Raw genomic sequence first — 27,530 nt, 5'->3', positions numbered from 1 at the left:
CTATAATCAATTTAGATATTTCTGGTAACTGATACCAATGAAGAAAAAAAAATCTAAACTAAAAATAATATTGCCAAAAAGTCCAAACAGTTTGATGTCACCCTGGGGAAAACTGTGGTATCAAGAAAGATCTGTGAACTGAACGTCAGAGCCCACATCCTGGGTTCTGCCACTTTTTAGTTTTGGGACACTGACACCTCTAACCTCACTCCCTGTCGCATCTGTGAATTGCAGAAAGCAGGAGCAATCTCTTGGGGCTGTGCAAGGGCCTCTTCCCTTGGCTCACAGAGAAAGGAAAGAACAAAGGATGTTTGTTCAAATCGCCAGTGTGTTATAGTTGGTCAGCAAGAGAACAGAGAGAAAGACACACAGGGATGCCAGGTAGATGGCGTCCCCGCCTTCAGTGAGCTGTCTGTGCATTTTGGTTTTTCCCTGATAATAGCACCCAATCACATTACAATCATTATCTGCTGGTTCTGGACACCTGCACGGAGCTGCAGTCTGCAGGCATCATCTCTACAACATGAAGTTTTGCAAGACTGAAACAGGACATTGAGGGTTGGCCCCATCCCCTTGGCTGCATGAAGCTTGGGTAGACACTGTCACGTTCGCCCTCAAGGACCTCATTTGTGCTGCACTCCCTCTGCTGCCTGGCCTCTCCCTAGGTCCCCCTTGCTCTGAAGACTATTACCTTTGGTGAGCTCCTGTTGGGTCTCCCAGCCATCATGGAAATGGAATGTCTATCTTCTGTGCTTTTGTAAGTAGAGTGTGATTTTACCCCCAAGTTTGCAGGTAATACATGCTTCCCTTACCAGTTTTTATTGGCAGAGCAAGAAATGTCATTTCTAACTGAGCAGGTGCAGCAAAACCTGTCACTATCTTCACAAGATTTAGCATAATCTCAACGACCTTTTGTGACCAGCGGGCTTCGTATTTTCACATATCCCTAAGTCAAGAGTCCAAGAAAATAAAGATCATTACAAACTGAATTGTGTAATGCTTTTAGGTCTACTTGTATATTGCCTTCAGGTTATCTTATCTTCTTTTTTAACAGAGTTTCCTTTTGTTAAAAAAAAAAAAAAGAAGAAGAAGAAGAAGTAGGGTAAGAAAGGCAGGCAAAGCTGGCCGCGAAGCTGTGAGAAGCGCTTACCCCCACAGACCGTGCCGTCCAGGCCTTCACAGCGGCGGCCGTCGCATTCACACGTCTTGCCGTACACCCTGGGGTCTCCCGGAGGGTAGCAGGTGCACTTGCCACATTCGCATTTACCTGCAAAATGCACAGGGAGGGCACACTTGTTAGGAGGGTCACGGAATCGGCCAGGATTCCAAAGGATACAAACAACTAACACACCATGAAGCCTGTTCCTGCTGCGCCTGGAAATAGTTCCACAGATAATTTTCTTACCCGCCTCGGGCAAGACCAAGACCAAGTGCCAAGGAGGCCGGGAGCTGGAGTGACGCTTTTGTTTCGTTCGGTTTTCAAGACGAATTCTCTTATTAAACCCTCTGGGCGTTTCATCTTCCACTTAGTCCAATGATACCAAATCATACATATTTTGACATAACTTAGGATAACGTTGTCATTTAAAAAAATATTTTATATATTGTTACTGGGGCTCTATCAGCCACATAAGCAAACGATGTTCATAGGTACATTTCAAGGTGATGTTTTTTGACAATTGGGCATCAATTTTGTAATTCATAGAACTCATTTTAACAGGGACCACGTATCAAAGTGCACGACCTTAATACCAGTATTATTCTTGACTTGAAATGTTAAAGTATAAGCGGTCTTTGCAATGAGTTGGATTCAAAGTTTGGGAATTCCTTAACTACTATCGTTATGGCTTTCATCATTATTTCTTGAGCTGTAACTACGTGTCAAACACTGCAATTCTTTGAATTCCATCATTTTGTTTTCACCATACCACACACTGACCAGCATTATTACTATCATTTTACTAAACAGGAAACAGACACTTACTGACGCCAAGTTCCCTTCCCCGGTGAACCAGCTCATAAGGAAGAGATTCAAAATTTATATCAATTCTTATTAACCTTAAAATTTGCGCACTTAGCCATGAAGCCAGACTGCATTTTAATATACTCAATGCAGCACCGGGAGGCTATACGAGAAAGAAAATTTCCCTTTGTCTGAGGAATCGGTGCTGGTTTGGCAGAAATTCAGCTGGGTGACTACTCCAAGACATCTGTTCCTCTCTGTCATTAGCCCAACCATCATAATTACACACCCACTGAAATGATCATAAGATGCTTCGGGGCTGACCCTGCAATGTTGTTAGTCATTCTGTTGCTGCGTTTGTATCTTGTTAAAGAAATTCTGAGTTGGTAGATGATGGAAGAAAGGAAAATTAGTATTTCGAATCATATAATTTCAGAGCTGTAATTAAAGATAATCTAATGCAGTGATTCATAATCTTTTCTGGCAGCAGAGGTGGGGGTCACCGTCCCTTTGAGAATCTGGTGGAAGATATTGCAAGAGATAGTGTTGTTCTGGCTGCCCTTCAACCTGTCTCTCTTCCTACTTAGAGATGGGTCCAGGTTCAGCAGGAGGCAGAGCTCTTCCCCTTCCCCAGGGATACTCCCTCTTCCTACGCACTGGTGGACAGAAGAGGGACACACCAGACAGTCTTGGCCAGGGCTTTGGTTCTTGAGGGTGGAAGAAAAGGCACAGGGTCTGTGGCAGAGTTTGCAAGAGCAACAGCACAGAAATGAGTGTCCACAAGTGGAGGAACTCGGCACCCAGTTCCAAAGTGATGGCAGCAGGGGCTAGTTCTTGGCAGGGCCTTGATTCCCTGGGCTGTTGCATGAACTGGTTGTCCAAGCTTGCACTCTGCACCTAAACCCTTCTAATAAAATCCTTTTCCATCCCACTTAATGAGGTTGGTTCCTGTTGTCCACAGACAAGAACTCTTAACTGGTAGACCCCAGATCTCTCCTTGGAAAAATACACCAGCACTCATTTATTTTTTTATAAAATGTCAAGAGGATCCATGACTTTCTGCAGTGTACTTAATAGATGAGGAAGCCCATGCAAGCAGAGGCTAAATGATTTATGTAAGGCCAGCAAAGTAGACATTAGCAACGTTGGTACCGGAACCCAGATTTCCTGAGCCCCAGTTACCTTCTGGTGTACATAAACACATCTGCCCTCATCATGGGTGTGTGTGTGTGTGTGTGTGTGTATGTGTGTGTGGGTGTGTGTGTGAATGACAAAAAATTCCATTTTTTTGACTGTGGAGACAAAGAGACTAACCATAGAACCATCAGCAGCACAACCACATACTGTTAACTAGTCCTGCATGGACAGATATGGGAACCTTCCACCACATTATTCCTGAGAGGGAATGCAGTCCAGTTATCACATCAACATCAATTTTTAAGTTTGAGGGCATATGTATTTGTGGTGATAATTTATTAACATTTTAAGGCATTCGGGAAGTTTCCCGGATATGCATTATTGGCTTCTGTGCCTCTCTGGAAAGGATGATAGAAATGCTGGCATATGGATTCGGATATCAACGTTTCATTTATTTCATTATGGACAGTTTCTGTCTTGTATTTCTTCTATAAAGTTACACTGAAAAGTGTTCATACTCAGCCCTAGGTTCATTTTTTCCCTAGCAGATTATAATTCAGGTATCCTTTTTCAAATATTGGAGAATAATTAGCCACTCTGCATTTCTTGGTGTGTTTTTTTGTTTTTTGGGGTTTTTTTTGGGTCATGAATCTGTTGGGGTTTTAAAAAGCTATATTAAGCCAACTGTTAGCTGACTTACTTTATAGCTACAGCTGTAATACAGTTCACAGGCTATAGAAACTTCATATGGAAAGGCAAAAAATCATAAATCAAGACAGGCTAATTTATTACAGAAAATTAATGAAGAGTCAGTCGTTCATACAGTCCACATATTAAAGTGCCTTATTTTGCTGTCTTAGTTCACAGCTTCAGTCCAGTCCCAACCAAGACATATACTTGCCAGTTAAATTTCTGCTCATCTTCCAATATCCAATGTCACCAAATCCACGATACTTGCACCCTGCTACTCATGTACCTTCACAAATACAGCAGAATCAACTGCCTTCTTGTGTGTCCTTATGATGTTTGAATCGATACTTATTGAACAGATGCACTAAACAATCACTGCATGTAAATAGTTTAGTAATATTCCCACAACACATGAGCTTTAATGATAGAACTTAAATTTAGAATGTCTCCTCCAGAATAAATATGCCTTTCCAATTGGCCAGAAAAACTTCATTTGTGCTTCCCACAGTTACATCAATGAAATATGTCCCACAGCAAGCCCATCACCTTTATTCACAAACCTACTTCTCTTCCTGTATCCTGTTATCAGGAGAAGGTCACCATCATTTGATCTGTCACCAAATCTTATATATTTGATATATATATGTATATATATATCAAATATATATATCAAATATATATATATATCAAATATATATATCAAATATATATATATATATTTGATATATTTGATTCCTTTTTTCTTTTAATAAACTATTCTTCTCCTTCCAGTTTGAAATTTCATAAGATCCACTTTTTTTTATGTTCATTTGTTTATTGTGAGAGAGAGCAAGAGCAAGGGAATGGAAGAAAGAGTATGAGCAGGGAAGGGGCAAAGAGAGAGGGAGAGAGAGATTCCCAAGTAGGCTCCATGCTGTCAGTGTGGAGCCCGATGTGGGACTTGATCTCATGGATCATGAGATCATGACCTGAGCCCAAATCAAGGATCAACCTACTGAGCCACCCAGGCGCCCCAGATCCACTTTCTTAAAACATGTCTATGATTATGTAACCCTTTTTCAATTAATGGTCCCACGGGACCTTCAGGGCAGAGATCAAATTCCTCAACAGAGCTCTCCACCCCTGGTCCAACTCACCTTTCCCAGTACACATCCAGTGTTCACAGTACACTCATGTTCAGAGACTGATTTTTGCTCCAGTTATTCTCTCTGTTGTGCACTCTACCACTTTCTCTATACCTTCCAATCCAATGTTCAACAGCCAACTCAGATCTCCTCTCCTCTATGAAACTTTCCTCGCCATCCCTGTTGGGTTACCTCAATGAGTTGTTCTTTCTCTCTGATCCCACAGTAATTTGTACACACCCCTTACTAGGGGTGTACACATCCCTTACTAGGGATCACTGAATGTAAACTTTATACTAGATAAGCGCATGCTTGAATCGACCACAAATACTGAACTCTCTGAGGTCCAGGCTGACAGTGAGATTAATAACCTATTGGCAGCCAGCAAAGTTCTCTGTTGATGGAGTACGAAACACTGACAGATTTATTGTCTTTCACTTTTTCAATAAGAGACTGAATCCAATCTCCTTCCTTTATTTGCTAAATGATATTATTATTTCAATGGCTGTTTTAGTGTTGTGGAGATATAAATGTAGCTTCTCAAATGACTATCAGTATTCACATAAGTAAGAATGAAGGATAGTGGAAGTTTGTACGTCTAGCACTAATAAGTGCCATTTTGTATAACAAATTGGGATGAGAATCTAAAGAAAGATACACTCAAAGAAATACAAATAAGCCGAGTAATTTTTGAAAAGATAATTCAAGAACAGATGGAAAGGACAGAAATAACCATCTGAGAAGAAACTAATTCAGCCAACATCATCAATATCATCCAACCAAAACTTACGTGAACTTTACACTGAGTCTGTCCATTCCTATTACATTTTAAAAAAGCAGATAACCTTTAAGAGCACACAAAAAGTCAGTCCAATGATACATGGTATGGCAATCCTTATGTACTGTATTTTAAGGCTTACACATTAGCATAGAGTAATGACCTAATGCAGGTATCTAGAAGTTCTGATTTAAAAAGACTTTACTTAAACATTTCTAATTTGACACTTCCATGCAATAAAGAAACACTCCAAGACTGACAAAATGCAGTTCATACTGCTATGCACAACTAGTCATTTTAAGAAATAAAATACACCTCACTTTAATATCATCTTTAAGTTTTCTTACACTCACTAAGAGAGCTAAACACGTGCATATGTTGGCCTTGGAGTATACTTTTCTGTAAGTACCATGTTAAAATTTAAAACCCTCATGCACTTATTCCAAACTGACAGATTCCAAACTGTTTCACATCTGAAATTCAGCAAATATGAAGGATCTGTTTTGTGTGAAGCACCTAATCAGATATGGGAGTATAATTCTAAACAAGGGATATGTAAGTCTGTAATTTCTGCTATCCTTCTATATCCTGTTTCATTTCACAAGGCATTAACTCCAAATAACAGTGTTGGAGAATGATATTTCCAAATATTACACACTTGTTTTGAGTATTATTGACAAAATTTACTATTATAATTACAAAACTGAATGGGCAACATTTTTAATATTTGTTTTAATAGAAAATTCACACGGTCTGTAGACATTTGAAAAGATACTCCCTTCTAAATCATATGGGAAATGCAAAGTAAAACCATATTGAAATTCTATCCCAAGCCAACCACATGAGTAAACATTTAAGAACTGACTGTAACAAGTTTTGAAAATGGCGTGGAAACACAGGGCATATTTTTTACTTCTGGTACAGTTATACATTGGCAGAATATTCTGGAATACTGCTTAGCATTATCTAGTAAAGTCAATATGCATAATCTATGAACCAGCAACTCAATTCTTGGTCATATTCACTGGAGAAAATTATACTCATTTGTACCAGGAGATGTTCCAGAACAATCATAGCAACACTATTCCTAATAGTCTCAAAGGAGACTCAAATATCCATCAGTGACAGAATATATAAGTGTCAGTTATATTCCTAAGGGGATCACTGTACAATTAGAGTGAAGGAGACACTGCTACTTGCCACATCATGCTTGAATCTTCAACACATAATGTAGAGTGCAAGAAGTCAGCCACGAAATGACATATATTGTTTGAAATATTTCACAACACAACAACACTAAACTTCATAGTGTTTGGGGATATATATTTAGGAGGCAAACTTTAAAGAAAGGCATAGAGGGTCTCCTGGGGGCTCAGTCAGTTGAGTGTCTGATTCTTGATTTCAGCTCAAGTCATGATCCCAGGGTCCTGGGATCAAGCCCCATGTCAGGCTCCACGTGGAGCTTGCTTAAGATTCTCTGTCTCTCTGTCTCTCTGTTTCTCTCTCTCTCCCTCTGCCTCTCTCCCCAACTCTCTCTAAAATATTTTTTTAAAGAAAGGCAAGAACACCTTAAAAGTGAGAATAATGGTCATCTTTGCAGAGGAGGGTGTTGATAGTAATTGAGGAGGGGTGGGTGGGAGCTCTTGGGATCCCGGAATTATTCTATTTTTGCACCCAGGTCAAGGTTTTGTATGTTACTACTTTGTAACGATTCATAATGTTATAAGTTAATATGCTATATATTTTCTTGGGCATCATGGATTATTTACCAAACAAGTCTCCTACAACCAGTGAGCTATGTTGCAAAAAGATCAGACCCTTTACTTAACTCATTCATTGCAACTAAATAAATTCCCAACGTATTCAACATTTAAATGTAGAAATTTAACACATAAAATCCTGGACAGGAATATAGGTGGGAGTTTTCATAACCCTCGGGTGGGAAAGACTATCCAAAACATGACAACAAACCAGAAACACTAAAAAACTGACAAGTTTTACCATAAACAATATTTAAAACAACAATAACATAAGACTGACACATAAACAATAAACAGAGACAAAATATTTGCACAAATAAAACATAAAAAATAACTATATGGGGCACCTGGGTGGCTCAGTTGGTTAAGCGTCCAACTCTTGGTTTCAGTTCAGGTCATGATCTCATGGTTTGTGGGTTTGAGTCCTGTGTTGGGCTCTGTGGTGGCAGTGTGGAGCCTGCTTGGGATTTCTCTTTCTACCTTTCTCTCTCTGCTCCTCCCCCAAGCGTATGCTCTCTCTATCTCTCTCAAAAAAAATGACCATACATATGAGCTCATATATAAATTACCAATAATGCACACCCATGAGAAAAATAGACTAAGGACAAAATGGATCATTCAAAATAGAAATACTACATGATGATCAGTATGAACATAAATTATTTATATCTCTTAGTGAATCTCATGGAAATAAACTGCAAATTTAAAATAATTATACTTTGAAGGGAAGTCACCTGGTTCATTAAAATATTTGAAAGCTCCAAAAGTTCCAAGTTAATAAGATTTTACCTGATATAGCCTGGAGAAACCCTAATTTACAGTGTTTTAGATTTTACCCACAAGATGCTTCAAGGAATAGACAAATAAAATACCTTTATTTTAATACCAAAGTAGAAAGAGAAAATAGGACTTTCTTTCTACCTATAGGATAACTACGTACCATTAAATTATAAGATGAAATAAAAGAGCAGCTTGATACCTTTATAAAAGGTAGATTGCCTCATTTACATTTTTAGAAATTAAAAGATTAAAACTTTATTTATTTATAAATATGTTTATAGCAGCATTATCAACAATAGCCAAATTATGGAAAGAGTCCAAGTGTCCATCTACCAAAGAATGGATAAAGAAGAATTGGTGTGAGTACACACTCACACACACACACACACACACACACACACACACACAATGGATGTTACTCAGCCAGCAAAAAGAATGAAATCTTGCCATATGCGATGATGTGGATGGAGCTCGAGTGTATTATGCTAAACGAAATAAGTCAGTCAGAGAAAGATACCTTATGATTTCACTCCTATGGAGAATTTAAGAAACAAAACAAATGAACATGGGGAAAAAAAGAGAGAGACAAGTCAAGAAATAGACTCTTATCTATAGAGAACAAACTGATGGTTACCAGGGAGGAGGTGGGCGGGAGATGGGCTAAATGGGTGATGGGTATTAAGGAGGGCACTTGTTGTGATGAGCACTGGGTGTTGTATGTAAGTGATGAATCCCTAAATTCTATACCTGAAACTAATATTATACTATATGTTAACTAACAAGAATTTAAATAAAAATTTAAAACTAAAAAATACTCCTTATTTATTAATCTCACTAGTTTTCATCCTTATTAACTACCAGAGCACAGCTATGGGAGAAATATTCGTTTAATTATTTCATAAAATTGGAGATTGTTAGAGATAGAAAATCATGGAGGATGATCAAGTCCAACTAGCCCTACAATTTACAGATAAGGAAAATGAGTCTCTGAGAATGAGATAATACGTTACTTTCTCAAGGACACAGGGTGAAAAGGTTATCTCTCAAGGTCACAGAGTGTGTGAAGGATGGAAAGGTCAACTCTTATTCCTCAATTGTTTATAGAACTATTGTTGGTTGTCCTTTTTAATAGTTAGGGATGTTTGGGTGACTCTTTCTAAATGAGAATGGAGAGAGATCTACAAGCATTGTCTGAAGAAAAGGTGTTTATCTCTGCTAGAAGCTGATTTCCCAAAACTGATATAAAGCTAACAATGTGAAACTGTGAAGGTGACATTTATTTTTTAGACTATATATCTCTTCTTCCTTTACCTCCTATTCCTCCTCTTCATCCATTCCCTTCTTTGTCCCCCAACGAACCTCTTCCATCTCTCTCTCTCTCTCTCTCTCTCCACACACACACACACACACACACACACGTTTGTCCCCTCCCTCTTTCTTCCGGGAATTTCTTTTCTTCTTGGATTCCTCTTCTTATACAATCTTAACCATGACAAATCTCTAAATCTTTAGACTCTGCCTTCTCCTAACCTTCACTCTTTTCAAACTTCTCTTTTTAAGGCCTCATCTCCACAGGGCACAGCTTTCAAACCATCAGTGACTAGTTACTATATGCTAGATGAGGAGATACAAAGATAAACAAGATAGACACTAATCCCTCATCTCACGTATTAACAGTTAAGGAAGAGTCCCTTCATAAACTAATTGGGTAAACCCACACTGCTTTAGATGCTAATGACCAACTGAATCTTCTCCATTACTGCCAATAATATGCTTGTGCATTTGTGCAGGATTATAATCTGGAATTTTCAGACACCGCATGTTAGATATATGGACCTGAATAACAAAGACTGAAAACATCTGCAGAGACCATAACTGAAAACACAACACACAACCAAACACACAAATCACTTCTACCTTATATGCTGACATTTGAGGTGTTTAGGTGGAGAATGATTCTCACTTCCTTCAAACTATACCGCATAGAAAACATGTTCATGCTCAAGAATAGATTCAACTGGGCTCATCAACCTTGAATATCTGTACCAATTTGATCACTCCCTCATTCATTCATTCAACAAACACATTTTGGATATCAACTATGGGTTAAGTATTATGCTAGATACGGAAGATACAAAATAAAGGAGAACATTTAAAAACTTTCATTAGTGGAGGGACTAAAGGTGAAATATACAAGCACACACACCTGACAAGGTTAGAAAAAGTTTCTGATAAAGGTGACCTGGATGTGGCAATAAGTCTCAAAGTGTTTGTTAAATGTCAGTAAGGTAAAGAGAAAGGGAGATACATTTTGTGGCCCAGATACAACTAAAAGCATGGGATCCGACATTAAATAAATTTAGATTCTAATCTTGGCATGTCCACCATTAAATGTAATTCCTTGGAAGAATCAGTTAAACCTAATTTATTGTGGTCCTGTGATGGGAATAATAATAAAACTGATAAAAATGTTATTGTAAATGCTAAACGTTGTAGTGCATATAAAGTACATAAAACAAGGCCTGACACAAGGTAAGTGCTCAATAAACAATAGATGTTACTTACATTTTTACAATAGAAAACATGTTGGGAAGCTTGCATCTCAATTACTCACATAAAATCCATTCCTTTCCTATTCCATTTCTCTAAACAAACAAACAAACACCTGTAGTTCCTGATCCAGAATGAGATTAACTAGGAAGAGCACTATATTCTCAAATGCACCTGTTAGTGCAGTAACAGCAGGCACACTCTCTATGACCTTATTTTCTTTCACTTTTTAAAATGGTAAAAACCACACTTGCAGTACACGCTCAATAGCTAGATAGTAATTAGAGGCTCACATAAAACAGAAAAGAGATTAGCACTTTACTAACACAGTCCTCCTTTGCCTAAAATAATAGGTTTACCATAGCAACCTGATTGCACTACAAAAACTCCTGCCAAATGCATCCTAAGTTCTCCTGAAATTTCTATGAGATGGAATTAAACACTTGAGAACTATAATATTCTGTACCATTTCATCTGAGTACAAATATTTTGTGTGTGAGAATGAAGTAATCTCCCATCAGACATTTGAAAGGGAAGAAGAACGTTTCACCTCCCAAAATGGGAGGTGAGACTTCTTCTCATAATTCAAGTCACATTGACATCACAATTATCAGCCAAGGAAGAGTTGCTCATGACTTTTAAAAATATGGATAAATGTCAATTCTTCTGTTTGTACTGTCTTAGTACACGAGGATTAGAATAATCAATCATGGAATATGTGAGGAAATGAGACATTTAAGCAAATGTAGAACTAATAGAATTTTCTGTTGCCTGCCCTAAAGTGCCTAAAACTGAAAATGGGAAATTGGTGTACCAGGTCTCACTTTCCCCTAAATATTTTCCAATGTATCAAACAAAGCATCACTGAGGACATCCATTAGGCTTCTAAATTAGATTATGGCACTATTTCAACCTTAAGATAGTTTCTAAAATAACCATTACTCAAGATTCATTTTTTTTTCTAACAAAGACATTTATAAATTAGGGAGAAATATCACACTCATTTGTCAACGTAAGTCAGAAACCTTCTGCAGCAGGTCGAAGGTTTGAAAAGTCAGTGAATGACTGAGGTTAAAAAATATGGAGCTTAAGTAATTGATGAGTGTGGCCCATCATGAAGTGCCCAGTATCAGTTAAAATAAGAATCTCCTTCTTCCTAGTGGGTGAACCCATTAGCTGGACAATGAATAGTACCTTGTTTCAGAAACAAGATCTGGAGATTCTGCAAACATAAATCCTATCATATCTGGGCCTTTTCTTGGTATTGACTTTAATTATCCCATTCTAGGTCATAAATAAACACATACAACTGTAATTCACCATGAAAGACTCTATGGGACAAATGCCATAGGGTAGTCATAGGCAACAACTGCCATTCACCAGTGAGAGTGCTGTGTTTGATAGAATCAAAGAAATGTTTTTACAGAAAGTTTCTTGAAAATAAACTTTATTTGGGCAATGGAAGGGTAGTGTGGAATCAGGCCCTAGTCACTATTAAATCCTTGGGTTTTGTCATTTAAAAAAAATTCCAAAGTGTGAGTGAATATATCACTTCCTTAATACACATTTCAGTGGTAATTAAATTGATTTGAAATAATTGTGAACTTTCTCCCCACATCAGAGATAATTAGGAAATTTATTTAACAAATTTAACAATGAAATCTATGTCACAATAAATAATACATTTTCCATGAATGACAAGGTAGGCTTTTAAAATTAGAAAAAATTAACCAAAAAGCAATATTTCCTAATGATAGCCTTTTTTGTACTATTTTTGGTTCCTAATACTGATTTCACCAAATCATAAAACATTAGAAAAAACATTGTGTATATATATATATATAAGTGTATACATAATATGAGAATGTATATATACAAGTACATTTAAATTTGAAGGTGACAGAACCCCATGTGAGCAATTTATCCTCAAATGGTTCATGTAAAAAAGCTCTTTACACTATTCTTAGGTCTTCTAAGTTTGAAATTGTTTAAAAATAAAAATATTTTAAAATTTAAACATATGTAAGTAAAACTCTAGACATAATGTATCTAAGTAACTAAATTTTCTTAAAAAATAAAGTCTTATCAATAATTATGCATATACCGACCCACGCATTTTACATTCAGTTTTGGGAAATATTCTTTAACATCATATTCAGGATTTAGGCCAATTTTTTCAATAATGCAGTGTCAAACATATGCAGAGCCTGGGAATTGCACAGCCAAAAATGTTAGAAATTCAATAAACTTAAAATTTATAAATATAAAAAACTTATTGAACTTCGGTATTTTACAGCACAGTTAGCATATTCAGAATTAATAAGTTAGAGTAATAAGGAAGCAGAGCTTAGTATACTGTAATAAATAACTTGTCAGAATACTACTTGTCAGAGTATTCCCTAATGGAAGGCACTGCCATGACAGGGGTTAGCTCCCTAAGAAGGGAATCTTTGATAAGAGTTAAGAGTTTGTGTTCTTAACTCAGGAAGACCCAAGACAGAATTTAATACTGACTACTTATATGCTTAATAACCTAGGGAATAACTTAACCTATCAATTTAAAAATTTTCAAAATTGGGAATACCTACTTAATAAGTACCTCTAAAAATACCGAAATAAAAATCTATTTTTAAGTATTCATTTGGGTTTCTTAAGTACCACTATGATGTTGGTTTGTGGCACAGTATTTAACATTTCAAAATTAAATAAACATGTAACTTAAAGAGTAAAAAGCTTCCCTAAATAGATCCACATATATAATAATTTTTTATATTTCTTATATAATTGGAAGTAGTATTCCATTTTTCAGAGCCTAATATGCTTCTACCTCTATATGAACTTCCAATTTCTTTTTTTTTTCCTCTGCCAACAATATCTTTCAGATAACTCATGGTCTCTATATTAAATAATGCTATTTCTTTAAAAGGGATTTTATAATGGCATTACTTTTCAACAAAATCCTATTGCACCTGAAATTCCTGTCTCCATTTTGTCTCTAGCTTCAATAATCATTTTTGGCTAGCAAAAATCCAGCTATAAGATTAAGTCAAAGGCTCCCAAGGCAGCCTGGATTTAAGTGGCCAACAACCTAAAGAAAAAGAAACCAGAGGGATGTAAGTTCCACCTTCTCTGCAAATAATCCTCTTCCTGTATTGTGAAATCTGAAACTTTTTAGGGCAAGGAAAAAGCAATATCTAACAGGTGAATAAACTAAACAGAGTTTTGACTTCATCTAACTAGAAAAATAGCAATTGGAATTCAGGAAACTTTGAAAAAGAGGGCATTGACAGACATCATATAAACATCCCAGGTTTTCACTGTAGAAATCATTTCAAATCCTAATTGGATTAATATTATCTATCTTCTTTCGCACATGTCTTCTAGAAAAAAAAATCTCTTCAAGAAAGATAGCATAACTTACAAAATTCTATAAATTTTATTAAACCGTATTTATGCTTAATAAAAAAACCCCCACATATGTCAAAAGATAGGATAGAGTGACCAAAAATGAAAAAGAAAAAATAGACAATAAAAAGAGATCCAAAAATGATACAGATGACTAAACTGGAATTATCAGTAATGGATTTTAGAATAACTATGATTAATATATTCAAGAAACTATGTTACTAAATGGAGAAATTCACCAGAGAATTATATGTAAAAAAATTAAATGGAAATTCTGAGTTAAAAAATACAGTAAATGAAATTAAAACTGAATAAGAGATACAATGGTAGATTAGACATAGAAGAGACGATCAGTAAAGTGGAAGTAGGTTGGTAGAAAATACCTAGAATGAAGCATAGAAAACAAAAAGAATGAGGGGAAGAGAGCATAAAAGACCTACTGGACATGAAATAATATGTCATGCATTGTTCCGAGAAATAAAAGATAGAATGAGGCAGAAGTAATATTTTAAGAGATAATGGAGAAAACATTTCTAATATGGGCTGAATTGTGCCCTCCCCCCCAAAAAAATCATCTGTTGAATTCCTAATCCCCAGTACCTCAGAATGTGACTATATCTGGAGATAGGATCTCTAAAGAGGTAATTAAGGTTAAAATAGGCCATTCAAGGGAGACTCAAACCTGGTGATTTTATAAAAGAGAAGATTAAAACATAGACACATTAAGGGAAGATCATGTGAAGACACAGAGAGAATATGGTCATGTACAAACCAAGGAGAGAGACCCTCAGAAAAAATCAACCTTGATCACATTTAATCTTGGACTTACAGCCTCTAGGACTGTGAGGAAATAAATTTCTATTATTTAAGCCACGCACTTGGTAGTAGTTTAGTATGGCAGCCCTAGTAAACTAAAACAAGTGCCAAAAAATTTGAACTATAGATTCGAGAAGTTTCATGAAGCTTAAGGAGAATAAATATATAGAAAACCACAAATCTTAGGTGAGACACAGCATAGTCAATTGCTGAAAGACAAAGAGAAAGCCTTAAAAGTAGTCAGAGATAAAAAGATGCATTACCTTCAAAGAAAAAAATCAAGAACACTGACAACTGAATAATCAAAAAAATGCTTATGCCAGACAGCAATGGAATGACATTTAAAATTCTGAAAGAAACTGTCAAATTACAGTTCTATACCTAACAAAAATATCCTTCCAATTTGATTACAAAATGAAAACACCCCCAGACAAACAAAAACTAAAAGAAGTGATGACCAGAAGAGCCTTATCAGAAAAAATACTAAAGAAAAGTTTCTCACACACTATGAAAATGATCCAAAATATAAACACTAAAATAATGAAAAATAAAACCCAAAATATAGGGGAAAATATAAATGAAAAATGTCTATAGAATCAAAATAATTTCTTATAAAAGTCAAAGGCTAGAATTTAAATTTCATGATGGTATAATAACCTTGACAACAAAATCACACAAGGACATCATAGAAAACAAATGTTCCAAATCAATCTCTCACAGACTTTGAATCCAGCCATTTTCTTTTACTTATTTATTTATTTAAAAAAATAAATCCAAGTTAGTTAATATATGGTGTAATAATGATTTCACGAGTGGAACCCAATGATTCATCACTTACTCATGCCAACAAGTGTCCTCCTTAATGCCCCTTGTCCATTTAGCCCATCCCCCCACCAAACACCCCTCTAGCAACCTTCAGTTTGTTCTCTGTATTTAAGAGTCTCTTATGGTTTCCCTCTCTCTCTCTCTGTCTGTTTTTATATTATTTTTGCTTCCCTTCCCTTATGTTTATCTGTTTTGTATCTTAAATTCCACATATGAGTGAAATCATATGAAATTTGTCTTTCTCTGACTTATTTTGCTTAGCATAATACACTCTAACTCTATCCACATTGTGGCAAATGGCAAGATTTCATTATTTTTGATCACTGTGTAATATTCCATTGTGTGTGTGTGTGTGTGTGTGTGTGTGTGTGCATGTGTATAAATCTACCACATCTTCTTTATCCTTTCATCAGTCAATGGACATTGGGCTCTTTTCATACTTTGACTATTGTTGATAGTGTGACTATTAACATTGGGGTGCATGTGCCCCTTTGAATCAGCACTCCGTATCCTTTGGATACATACCTAGTATTGCAATTGCTGGGTCTTAGAATAGCTCTATTTTTAATTTTTTGAGGGATCTCCATACTGTTTTCCAGAGTGGCTGCACTAGTTTGCATTCCTACCAGCAGTGCAGAAGGGTTCCTCTTTCTCTGCATCCTCACCAACATCTATTGTTTCCTGAGTTGTTAATTTCAGCCATTCTGACAGGTGTGAGCTGGTATCTCACTGTGGTTTTGATTTATATTTCCCTGATCATGAGTGATGTTGAACATTTTTTCATGTGCCTGTTAGCCATCTGGATGTCTTCTTTGGAAAAGTGTCTGTTCATGTCTTTTGCTCATTTCTTCATTGGATTATTTGTTTTGGGGTGTTGAGTTTGATAAGTTCTTTATAGATTTTGCATACTAACTCTTTATCTGATATGTCATTTGCAAATATTTTCTCCTATTCTGTCAGTTGCCTTTTAGTTTTGCTGATTGTTTCTTCATTGTGCAGAAGATTTTTATCTTGATGAGGTCCCAACAGTTCATTTTTGCTTTTGTTTCCCTTGCCTCTGGAGACATGTCAATTAAGAAGTTGCTGTGGCTGAGGTCAAAGAGGTTGTTGCTTGTTTTCTCCTCCAGGATTTTGGTGACTTTTTGTTGTACGTTTAGGTCTTTCATCCATTTTGAGTTTATTTTTGTGTATGGTGTAAACAAGTGGTCCAGGTTCATTCTTCTGCATGTCGCTGTCCAGTTTTCCCAGCACCATTTGCTGAAGAGACTGTCTTTATTCCATTGGATATTCCTTCCTGCTTTGTCAAAGATTAGTTGGCCATATATTTGTGGGTCCATTTCTGGTTTCTCTATTCTGTTCCGTTGATCTGAGTGTCTATTTTTGTGCCAGTACCATACTGTCTTAATGATTACAGCTTTGTAGTATAGTTTGAAGTCTAGGATTGTGATGTCTCCAGCTTTGGTTTCCTTTTTCAAGACTGCTTTGGCTGTTCGGGGTCTTTTTCAGTTCCATACAAATTTTAGGATTGTTCATTCTAGCTCTGTGAAGAATGGAATCCAGCCATTTTTAAAAAGATTCATATCCAAAAGGGTTTAGTCCAGGATTAAAGAGCTGGTTTAGCATTAAAAAATCAATCAAAATATTTCATCACATTAACAGAAAAAATACCATCATCTAAATAGGTGCATATTATATATTTGACAATATTCAAAGCTCCTTCATGCAAAAAAATTAAAGAATAAAAGATAACTTTCTTATCTTCCTTATTTTGATTATGGTCTAAAATAAATCTATAGCAAACATCATAGTTAGAAGCAAAATACTGAAAACATTTTACCAAAGATTGGGAGAAAGACAAGAATGTCCACTATCTCTATTTCTAATCAATATCATACAGATGTCTTATAGAGTATTCTAAGGCAAGAAAAAGAACTAAAAAGCATAAAAAAGGACAAAATAATACTGTCATTATTCACCTATGGAGTGACTATACTAGTAGGAAAAAAAACTACATATAAACCATTAAAATTAAGAAGTAAATTTCGCAAGGTCATAAGACACAAGTGGTTAATATTTTAAAATTTAGTTGCATTTTAACATAGCATAAACATGAAATTTCTTTAAAAGTTTAATTTTTAATAGCATAAAAAACATAAAATGGGAATACTTGTGAAAGATGTTAAGTCTTCTATGTAGAAAGCTATAAACTACTAAGTGAAATTAAAGAACATATAAATAGGAGCAAGGGTATGCTATGTTAATTAATTAGGACCTTAATAGTGTTAATTCTCCAACAATTGTTGTATAGATTTAATGCATCCCTAAGTATTCAGTTATTAATAGTATGTAAATGCAAAGGGATGAAAATAGCCAGAGTATTGTTACGGAAGACAAATGGGTGAAGAGATTACAATACTAGACTTCCTATAAAGCTACAGTATTTAAGAATATATTACTGATAAAATACCAGACAAATAGACAAATGGAACAAAATGAAAACACTGGAAGAAGACCTATACAGTATAAGGCCAGCTGACTTATGACAGAGGTGACATCACATTACAGTTGAGAAAGGTTTATTTTTCAATAAATGGTTTTATCTAGCCTGGACTAGTCACTTTCGCTTTTCACAGATTCAGTTTCTTGTTCTCTATGCAAAGACTAAATGATCTCTAGTCTAGTCTAATTTAGTCATTAGTCTAATGACTAATGACCTCTGGTCATTAGACTAAATGATCTCTAAAGTGTCTCAAGTGTAGTTATAGCATTTCATTCACAAACCTGCATCAGTTATAGCTACCAGTTCTGTTTTCTAGTTAAATGTTCCAAATATGTCTGACCAGGTTGGATAATTTGTTAGACTCTAATGGCAGCTACTATGGTATTACTTGCAATATTCTCCTCTAAGAATATTACTATGTAATGCACATATAAAAATCATATGAATTTATTCAACCTATATTTAGATATTAAAATTGTTGCCTTTCATTACAAATAGAAAGCTAACTGCTTGTGATTCCCAATTTCTTTTGTAGATAAACTAAGATAGAGAAAGACTTACTGCCATTGGCTATGAAGTAAAAGTAGTTAAACAGAAATACAATTCCAAACGATGGAACTTACTGGGGCCATAAGTGATCCACATTTATGGAAATATACAAATTCTCAAATTATGTCCTAATGATTATTGCCTGTAATGGCAAAAAAAACCAAACAAACAAAAAAAAAAAAACCGTGGCTAAAACTCATGGAAACAGTTCAGAGACTGTGGGAAGACATGAGAACAAAACTGCTTGGCGTTTTTTTCACTTTCAAGATAATTAAATACTTAGAGGAGAGACCACAAAGACGTCCACGGCTAAACTTGGCTGCCTAGAAAACCTGCATGATGACCAGATAAATCAGGGTGTTCTACATTCCTGGGATTCTACCAAATAAGTGGAAACATTCAGTTTTGATAAGAATATCAAAAGGGTACTTTACAGATAGGAGTGGAGGGAGAGAGGGAAATATTCTTTCAATTAAGAGAAGAGGAAGAGAAGGAGAGTGTTGGGAAAAAAAAGAACACTCAAATTACATGGGACTACATGTCTATATTGGCAATGGAAAAAATGTCAGGAAATAAAGGCATTTGCAATGCTGGTCCTTCATGCAAGCCTTCACATCCCCCTGACTATAGAAAATGTAGGATAAATATCATTTGTTTGAAATAGAAACTAAGCTTACTTTGAGTCCCTTTATATTATGAGTTAAACTGTGCTTATAAGTGTCTCTCATCCAAATCTTCAATAAAATCAAAGAAGTGAATACGGGATAATAAAAACAAAACAAAACAAAATTACATGTAATTGCTAATTGTCAAAAACATTCATGCCATTGTTTGAAAGCAACGTCTTCTTTGAAGTAACAGGAAATTGCAGTATCAGCTCCACAGTGAAATGACTTTTGCTTTCACCTGATGTATCAAAAGAAAGAGACTATTCAATCAGTCCCAGCAATAATAGTTAACATCACTACTGCTAAAGCTATTCAGGGAATGAAATGAGGTAATAAAAGAAAACAAATAAAGGCTAAGCGATTAGATGTTTTAAACAATAATACATCACACAAAGAGCAGTGTTGGAGGAACCCTGATTACTTTTATCTTGAATCATCTTTGGCTTAAATATATCTGATTGCCTGAGAGTCCAAGGGATTGATTGCGTGCTCATGATGTGTTATGTAAAGAGATATTGCATTAATTCCACTGGCAATTTTAATTTGCACATTCCCTTTTTTTTTCGGCAAGAAAATGACAACTGCTTTGTGGGAAGTATAGTTAATAAACATTCTAAACTAAAACTTGGGGTGCCTGGGTGGCACAGTCTGTTAAGCATTCAACTCTTGATTTCAGCTCAGGTCCTGCTCTCACGGTTTGTAAGCCCATGTTGGCTCTGTGCTGACAGTGTGTAGCCTGCTTGGGAATTTCTCTCTCCCACTCTCTCTCAAAATAAATAAATAAACTCTCTCTGAGCCCCCCCCAAATAAATAAACTTAAAAAACAAAACATTCTAAACTAAATTTTTTCCAAATCTAGTTTCTTCTTTTTGCTCCACTAATTTTCAACTTTATTTATTGTTTTGGTGGGGACATGTGATTTTAAATGTGATTTTTTAAAATTAATTTTCACTTTTTGAAATAGCATTACAAAGGATATATTACAATGAAGTACACAAGATATATAATTCTCTAAGAAACCCCAAAGCAAGTATGAGCACTTTAAGCAGTAAAAGTAGAAAAGTTGAACCTGAGATTCCTCGAGTTATCTGGGGACCATGAAAAGAGGGATAAAGAGGAATAAAGAGACCCAAGATCAGTTGTATCCTGTGAGAAACAAACACAAATCTTTGCAGAAGAAAGGTGTCCTGAAATTAGGCTTCAAGATTTTCCAGAAACTAAGATTAAGTATGTATAAACACATGACTGAAATACAAGCATGCACAAGGAAACAAACCACCATGAGTGAAAGTAAATAAAAACTAACCTTTTTTAGCTCTCTGCTACAAACTGGATATTGTCAACTACTCATCTTGACATATTCTTTGTGAATATATTTGTTATAGTTATTCCAATATCTGTATCTGATAATCCCAATAACTAGGAGACATTTATGCATCCGTTTCTGTTGCCTGTTGTTCATTTCCTTAGTCCTGTTTCCTATTTCTTCGGTTGAATGTCATAAACTATATATGAAAAGATTACAGAGTCTCTGGGTGATAGTCTTTTCCTAGAAATAGTTAACCTCTGATAATCAGAGCACAGCCTCTCATCCCAGGCAACAAGCGTCTGGAGACATTTTTTGGGTATGACAACGGGTTGGAGGTGCCACTGGCATCTTAGTGGGTAGAGGCCAGGGATGCTGTTAAACATCCTACAAAGCACAGGACAGCCCCCATAACAAAGAACTGTCCAGTTCAAAATGTTCGCTGGGCTGCTACAAAAAGTGAGGACACATCTCCTTAATTTAGTTAGCAACAGAGCACACCTAAGGCTGGGTTCATTATCCCTTGTTTACTGCTCCCCTCCAAGAAGTGCAAACACACTGGCATCATGCACACACATACATATGACAGATATGTCATATCTCACCTGAAAATTACTTCACCCAAGTCTACACTTATCCTTTATGACCAATGGTTTTTACCTCCTCTAAGAAGCACTGCCTGCCATTCCCTCAACACTGCATTTGATCACTACTTTAGGCTTGACTTAGGTATCACTAAAATGTTTAAAATAGAACCTTGGCAGGGCTCTAGTCTAACAGATATGGTTCTAAAATGTGCTGCATGGTGTTAAAGTCTGTTTTATAATTTTTAATCTCAGCTGCTTATTTGCATCTTGAATGCAGGGCTTTTGCAAGTCATTATCACTTCTATGCCCCTAATAAGACTCCCATTCATTATGTTATTTAATGTATACTCCCCTTATCCATCTATTAAAAAAAATCTCTTCCCTAGTTTCAAATCAAGATTTTGAAAATATTATATATACACACATATAAATGCACTAGAATACTGAGTGCCTTTTATTTTATAAGTTAGAATTCAAATGATATAAAACATATTATTATCAAAACAATACATAATCATAAGTCAATACAGGGTCAATGTAAATGAAGAGAAAATACCTACATAGAAGGCAGTAAAATTCCCTTTAAACTTGGGGGTGATTACAGTTAATGCTGCAATGAATTTCCTTCCAGTCTCTTGTCTACACCTCTTTTTACATATGTGAGTAAACAATGCAACATAATTTTATCTTAAATTATAACATAAATATTTTAGTTAGGAACACTTTGAAAGTTACTCATTTTAATTAAGCTCATTCTTCCAGGAGCCGTTTCACGACCTAAGCTGTGCTTGGACTTAATCCCAAAATATGGTTTTATTTTTTTTAAAGGAGCAGACATACCTAGTACCAGCCAAAGCTTCTGCTGCACACATTTGAATTCCCCCTGACAGAATTTCAAGTGTAGATTAATTTACTTAAAGCTTAACTAATTGGGCATTTACTCCCAGTGGAGAGATACCACTGATTTAGTCGCTTAAATCAGTAAGTAGGCCATCTCTAAGAAAAAAGAAAATCATCTTTCTACATTACTTTTTTAAAATTGTCCATGGACTCTCATAAATGAGCTTTGTCTTGGTGCTACCCAAGGGATAAGAAGAGATGTAGGGATCTGGAGGAACTCTACACTCCCTTCACTCAGGACTGTTCTAATGTAGATTAGTTAATAGAGAACTCTGCTTTATTATCTGTAAAGGCAATCATTAATATTCAAACATGTGGAAAGCATTCTAGGTACCATACAGAACATGGGGAGAAAATGTCCAAATTCTAAATCAAACCAACGAGTCTACAAAGACTGATGGCCTCAAGGAGGCGAAAGAGACACTCCGGTATGAATTCCAATTTTTGCAGAAACTAAATGGACCTGAAAATATTATTAACTGTAAAGGAAACCACTACTATAGTTTGGGTAAACTTAGCGAATGTGTAAGGGGAGTTCCATATGATAAAATACATCAAAGTCAAAGAAAGGGACCCATAGTAACATGCAGAATGGGGATAAGAATGTATCATAAGATGCTTTTTTACAATGTTTATTTTTTGTGTGAAGAGCAGTTCAGAACAAAGGTAGAATCATACTCTTGGTGTATGTGTTAGACTTTGTTTGTAGACTTGGTATATGTGTTCAACTAGACTGTTTACCCAGGGTCAGTATATCATCAGATCAGCAGACAGGGGTCACACTTGATAATGGCCTAAAACAATGAATTAAATGAAATGTTAATAATAATTTTATTAAGAGACAAAATGATAAATTTTCATGCAATTTGAATTAAAAACTGAAGACAAACCAGGCTAAGCATAATTTAAAAAAATTTTTAACATTTATTCATTTTTGAGAGTGAGAGAGACAGAGCATGAGCGGGGGAGGGGCACAGAGAAAGGGAGACACAGAATCAAAAGCAGGCTCCAGGCTCTGAGCTATCAGCACAGAGCCCGATGCGGGGCTCAAACTCACAGACTGCGAGATCACGACCTGAGCCAAAGTCGGACGCCCAACCGACTGAGCCACCCAGGCGCCCCCATAATTTTAAAAGCTCACTGGTTTCAAACAATAAAAATACAGCAATTATATTCATATGCAAAGTTCAAATTCAATGGGCACTATATCAGCTTCGTTATGTGTACGGCCAGGACAAGGTGCTTTCCTTTCTGCATTTGGGGTGGTTTTCTATCAGTGGTGATACTAGAAACATATTTTAATAAACATAACACTATTTGAGCTAAAAAGTAGCTCGAATATATGTTTAAGATGTATTTTAGTGACAAAAAGGGGGGAGTAAAAGAGGAGGATGTGAAAATATATTACATAGACTTGGAACTGCAATAAAAATATTTTACTACTCAAAGAGTAGTATAAGGTCGAGTATAAGGTCAGTAAGGTCGAGGGCTAGTTCTCCATAAAGGAGAGGAAAATAATGTCAACTATTGCAGCAAATTAGAATATGAGTACCTTTTAAAAAGTGGAGTATTGGAACAACTGGTTGGCTCAGTCAGTTAAGCGTCCTACTCTTGATTTCAGCTCAGGTCATGATCTAATGGTTTGTGAGATTGAGCCCTGCACTGGGTTCTGTACCGACAGTGTGGAGCCTGCTTGGGAGTCTCTCTCTGCCCTTCCCCACCCCCTCAAAATAAATAAACATTTTTTTTAAGTAAGGTGATCCTTAAGCTCCTCTATGAAGATGCGTCACATTTTCTGGATAATAAGGTTTCCAATTGCTTATTTTAAGGGCATTACCAATTACCACTTGTGGCAATCAATGGGGAAAGGCGTGGCCATGGTAACAAAACTGCCACTAAACCAGTCAGCTCATGCATCACATTGTGGCCCATCTGTTGTAAGATGTGACCATCTGATTTGACAAAGGAGAAGCAAATGAATTTAGAAGTAATACTGGATGTTTTAAATGTAGGGACAGAGATAAGATCTACTGATTCATTTCACATAAAGGGAAAGTGAAAATTGGGTCTACAGATAAAGAGATATTAATTAAGAAACAGAGAAGAGAGGAACTTAAAATTGTCAATGCTTCTTTCTCTTATACATCAGATTTCTCTCAATTCCAGTTCTGTGACTTTTCTGCTTTATCAATGCTTTAATCACATTTGTAGAGCAGGAGGAGAACTATAAAGAGGATTTGCATTTTCTGAGGATAAATTATTAGTGCATTAATTTGACTAAATTTATCTCGTCTACCACCTCGCTTTTTATTACATTTAAATATGCATGTCTAACAACTGCTTTTTGCAATATGTCCATTCCTCCCACATAAGAAAACAGATTAGATAAACCAAACACCTATCTATGTTATCAAAGTGGCAATTTTGGAAAGCCCATTTCCTTCTTATACATTTTGTGTTTCCGAGGGAACACTTCCTGAATCTTCTCTCACTTTTTTTCCATTCTAGAAGCCAATATGTTTAAATAACTATAACAAAGCACTTGTAAGGGAGTGGACATTCACTGAGACCTTCACTGATGTTAAACAAATGGTTTATTTTTTTCCACATGTTTTCCACATATCAGTGGCTGGGACTGAAATTGCTGAAAATGTCCTGAAGTTAACTGTCTGCAAGAAAATAGTTCTACACTGAGGGAGTGATGTGACTATGCCCATTTGACCAGTTTCCTGGCGTTGAACTAAATACTCTATGCCACTGTTTCTCTTCCACCAAGACCTCATGGAATAAGGCCTTGATTTTGTCCCTTTTTTGCAGATGAGACACATGACTTATAAAGTTTAGGTAATTTACTCAGTCATTCAGTCAGTAAATAGTGGAGCCAGGATTCAATCAACTATCTGGCTTAATGTACATTTTATATATGTATATTTTAAAATGTATATTTTAAAGAACTAGATTACACCTATTCTTTATTTTGGACAAATGCCCCAAATAAGTAATTTTTTAAGTTTATTTTTTATATTAAATATAATTTATTGTCAAATTGGTTTCCATACAACACCCAGTGCTCATCCCAACAGGTGCCCTCCTCAATGCCCATCACCCACTTTCCTCTCTCCCCACCCCCCATCAACCCTCAGTTTGTTCTCAGTATTTAAGAGTCTCTTATGGTTTGTCTCCCTCCTTCTTTGTAACTTTTTTTTCCCCTTTTCCCTCCCCCATGGTCTTCTGTTAAGTTTCTCAGGATCCACATATGAGTGAAAACATATGGTATCTGTCTTTCTCTGTATGACTTATTTCACTTAGCATAACACTCTCCAGTTCCATCCACGTTGCTACAAAGGCCATATTTCATTCTTTCTTATTGCCAAGTAGTATTCCATTGTGTATATAAACCACAATTTCTTTATCCATTCATCAGTTGATGGACATTTAGTCTCTTTCCATAATTTGGCTATTTTTGAAAGTGCTGCTGTAAACATTGGGGTACAAGTGCCCCTATGCATCAACACTCCTGTATCCCTTGGGTAAATTCCTGGCAGTGCTATTGCTGGGTCATAGGGTAGATCTATTTTTAATTTTTTGAGGAATCTCCACACTGTTTTCCAGAGCGGCTACACCAGTTTGCATTCCCACTAATAGTGCAAGAGGGTTCCCGCCTCTCCACATCCTCGCCAGCATCTACAGTCTCCTGATTTGTTCATTTTAGCCACTCTGACTGGCATGAGGTGGTATCTCAGTGTGGTTTTGATTTGTATTTCCCTGATGATGAGTGATGTTGAGCATTGTTTCATGTGTCTGTTGGCCATCTGGATGTCTTCTTTAGAGAAGTGTCTATTCATGTCTTCTGCCCATTTCTTCACTGGATTATTTGTTTTTCAGGTGTGGAGTTTGGTGAGATCTTTATAGATTTTGGATACTAGCCCTTTATCTGATGTGTCATTTGTAAATATCTTTTCCCATTCTGTCGGTTGCCTTTTAGTTTTGTTGATTGTTTCCTTTGCAGTGCAGAAGCTTTTTATCTTGATGAGGTCCCAATAGTTCATTTTTGCTTTTAATTCCCTTGTCTTTGGAGATGTGTCGAGTATGAAATTGCTGTGGCTGAGGTCAGAGAGGTTTTTTCCTGCTTTCTCCTCTAGGGTTTTGATGGTTTCCTGTCTCACATTAAGTCCTTCATCCACCAAATAAGTAATTAATAGTAACAGCATAAAATGTATTTCTTGCTTTTCAAAATGAAATAAGGGTCATGCTATAAAAGTCACTCTCAATGCAAAGGGAGGGACTGGGGAAATATCTAATGAAACATCCAAGTATCTACTATCAAGTATAGGAGAAATAAACTTTATTCCATTGTCCTTACAAACATATTCACAAACCAGTTTGCTAATTTTACACACAAACTAACCTATTGCCCCTACACTTTTATTATTATTATTATTATTATTATTGAAGTCTAAGAGCATGAGATGTGGTATTAGTTTCAGGTATACAACACACTGACTCGACAATTCTTTGCACGATTTACTGCTCAGCACATTAAGTGCAGTCACCATCTGTCACTACACAATGTTATTACATTATTCGTGACTATATTCTCTACACTGTATTTATCTCCAAGACTTATTTATTTTATAACCGGAAGTTTGTGCCTCTTAATTCCCTTTACCTATTTCACCCATCCTTCTACCAACACTATTGCTTCTTCTTAAAGGAAGGAAAATAAGGCACACCTCTAATGTTATGAGTATATATCTGACAAAATATAAAACCATGGCATGGGGTATCAATTGTATTTACCTTAGTCATAAATCTCCTGGGCATTTGAGGATCTGATGACAAAACTGAGTTCCACTAGCACTGTGAACCCAAGAGAGTCATGCATTTTTCGGAAAACTGCCAACTGTGTCTCCCAGTCTCTCTCTTTCCCATTCTCCTCTCTCTACTTCTCAGGCATCTCCCACTTTATTGGGCTAAGCAAACAAAGAAGCCTACTTGTTACAGCAAAATATGGTAAGAATGTGGCAAAAGCAGCTGGGGGAACAGGGATCTGGCCAGTTTCTTGGAAAAGGTGGCACCTGTAGTGAGTCCTGGAGCCCACCTAAGTGGGTGTGGGAGAGGAAAGGAGTCTAGACTTTTCCTGAAGGCTTAATTCACTTTGAGCTGGAAAATTCGAAAATTAAACTTGGATT

General features: G+C 36.1%; 1 protein-coding gene across 1 annotated transcript in view; it reads right to left on the bottom strand.

Moving 5' to 3' along the window:
- ITGBL1 (integrin subunit beta like 1) overlaps positions 1-27,530 on the bottom strand; it is a 203,500-nt gene that overhangs the window by 25,875 nt on the left and 150,095 nt on the right. The window contains exon 8 of the mRNA XM_027065181.2: positions 1,151-1,267. Coding sequence (XP_026920982.1) covers positions 1,151-1,267 — 117 coding nt within the window. The remainder of the gene's footprint in view (positions 1-1,150; positions 1,268-27,530) is intronic.

This window comes from Acinonyx jubatus, chromosome A1, assembly GCF_027475565.1.
Source record: "Acinonyx jubatus isolate Ajub_Pintada_27869175 chromosome A1, VMU_Ajub_asm_v1.0, whole genome shotgun sequence".
In the NCBI taxonomy this organism is placed as follows: Eukaryota; Metazoa; Chordata; class Mammalia; order Carnivora; family Felidae; genus Acinonyx; species Acinonyx jubatus.
The sequence above is the reverse complement of the archived record's forward strand: the minus strand, read 5'-3'. Positions and strand labels throughout refer to the sequence as shown.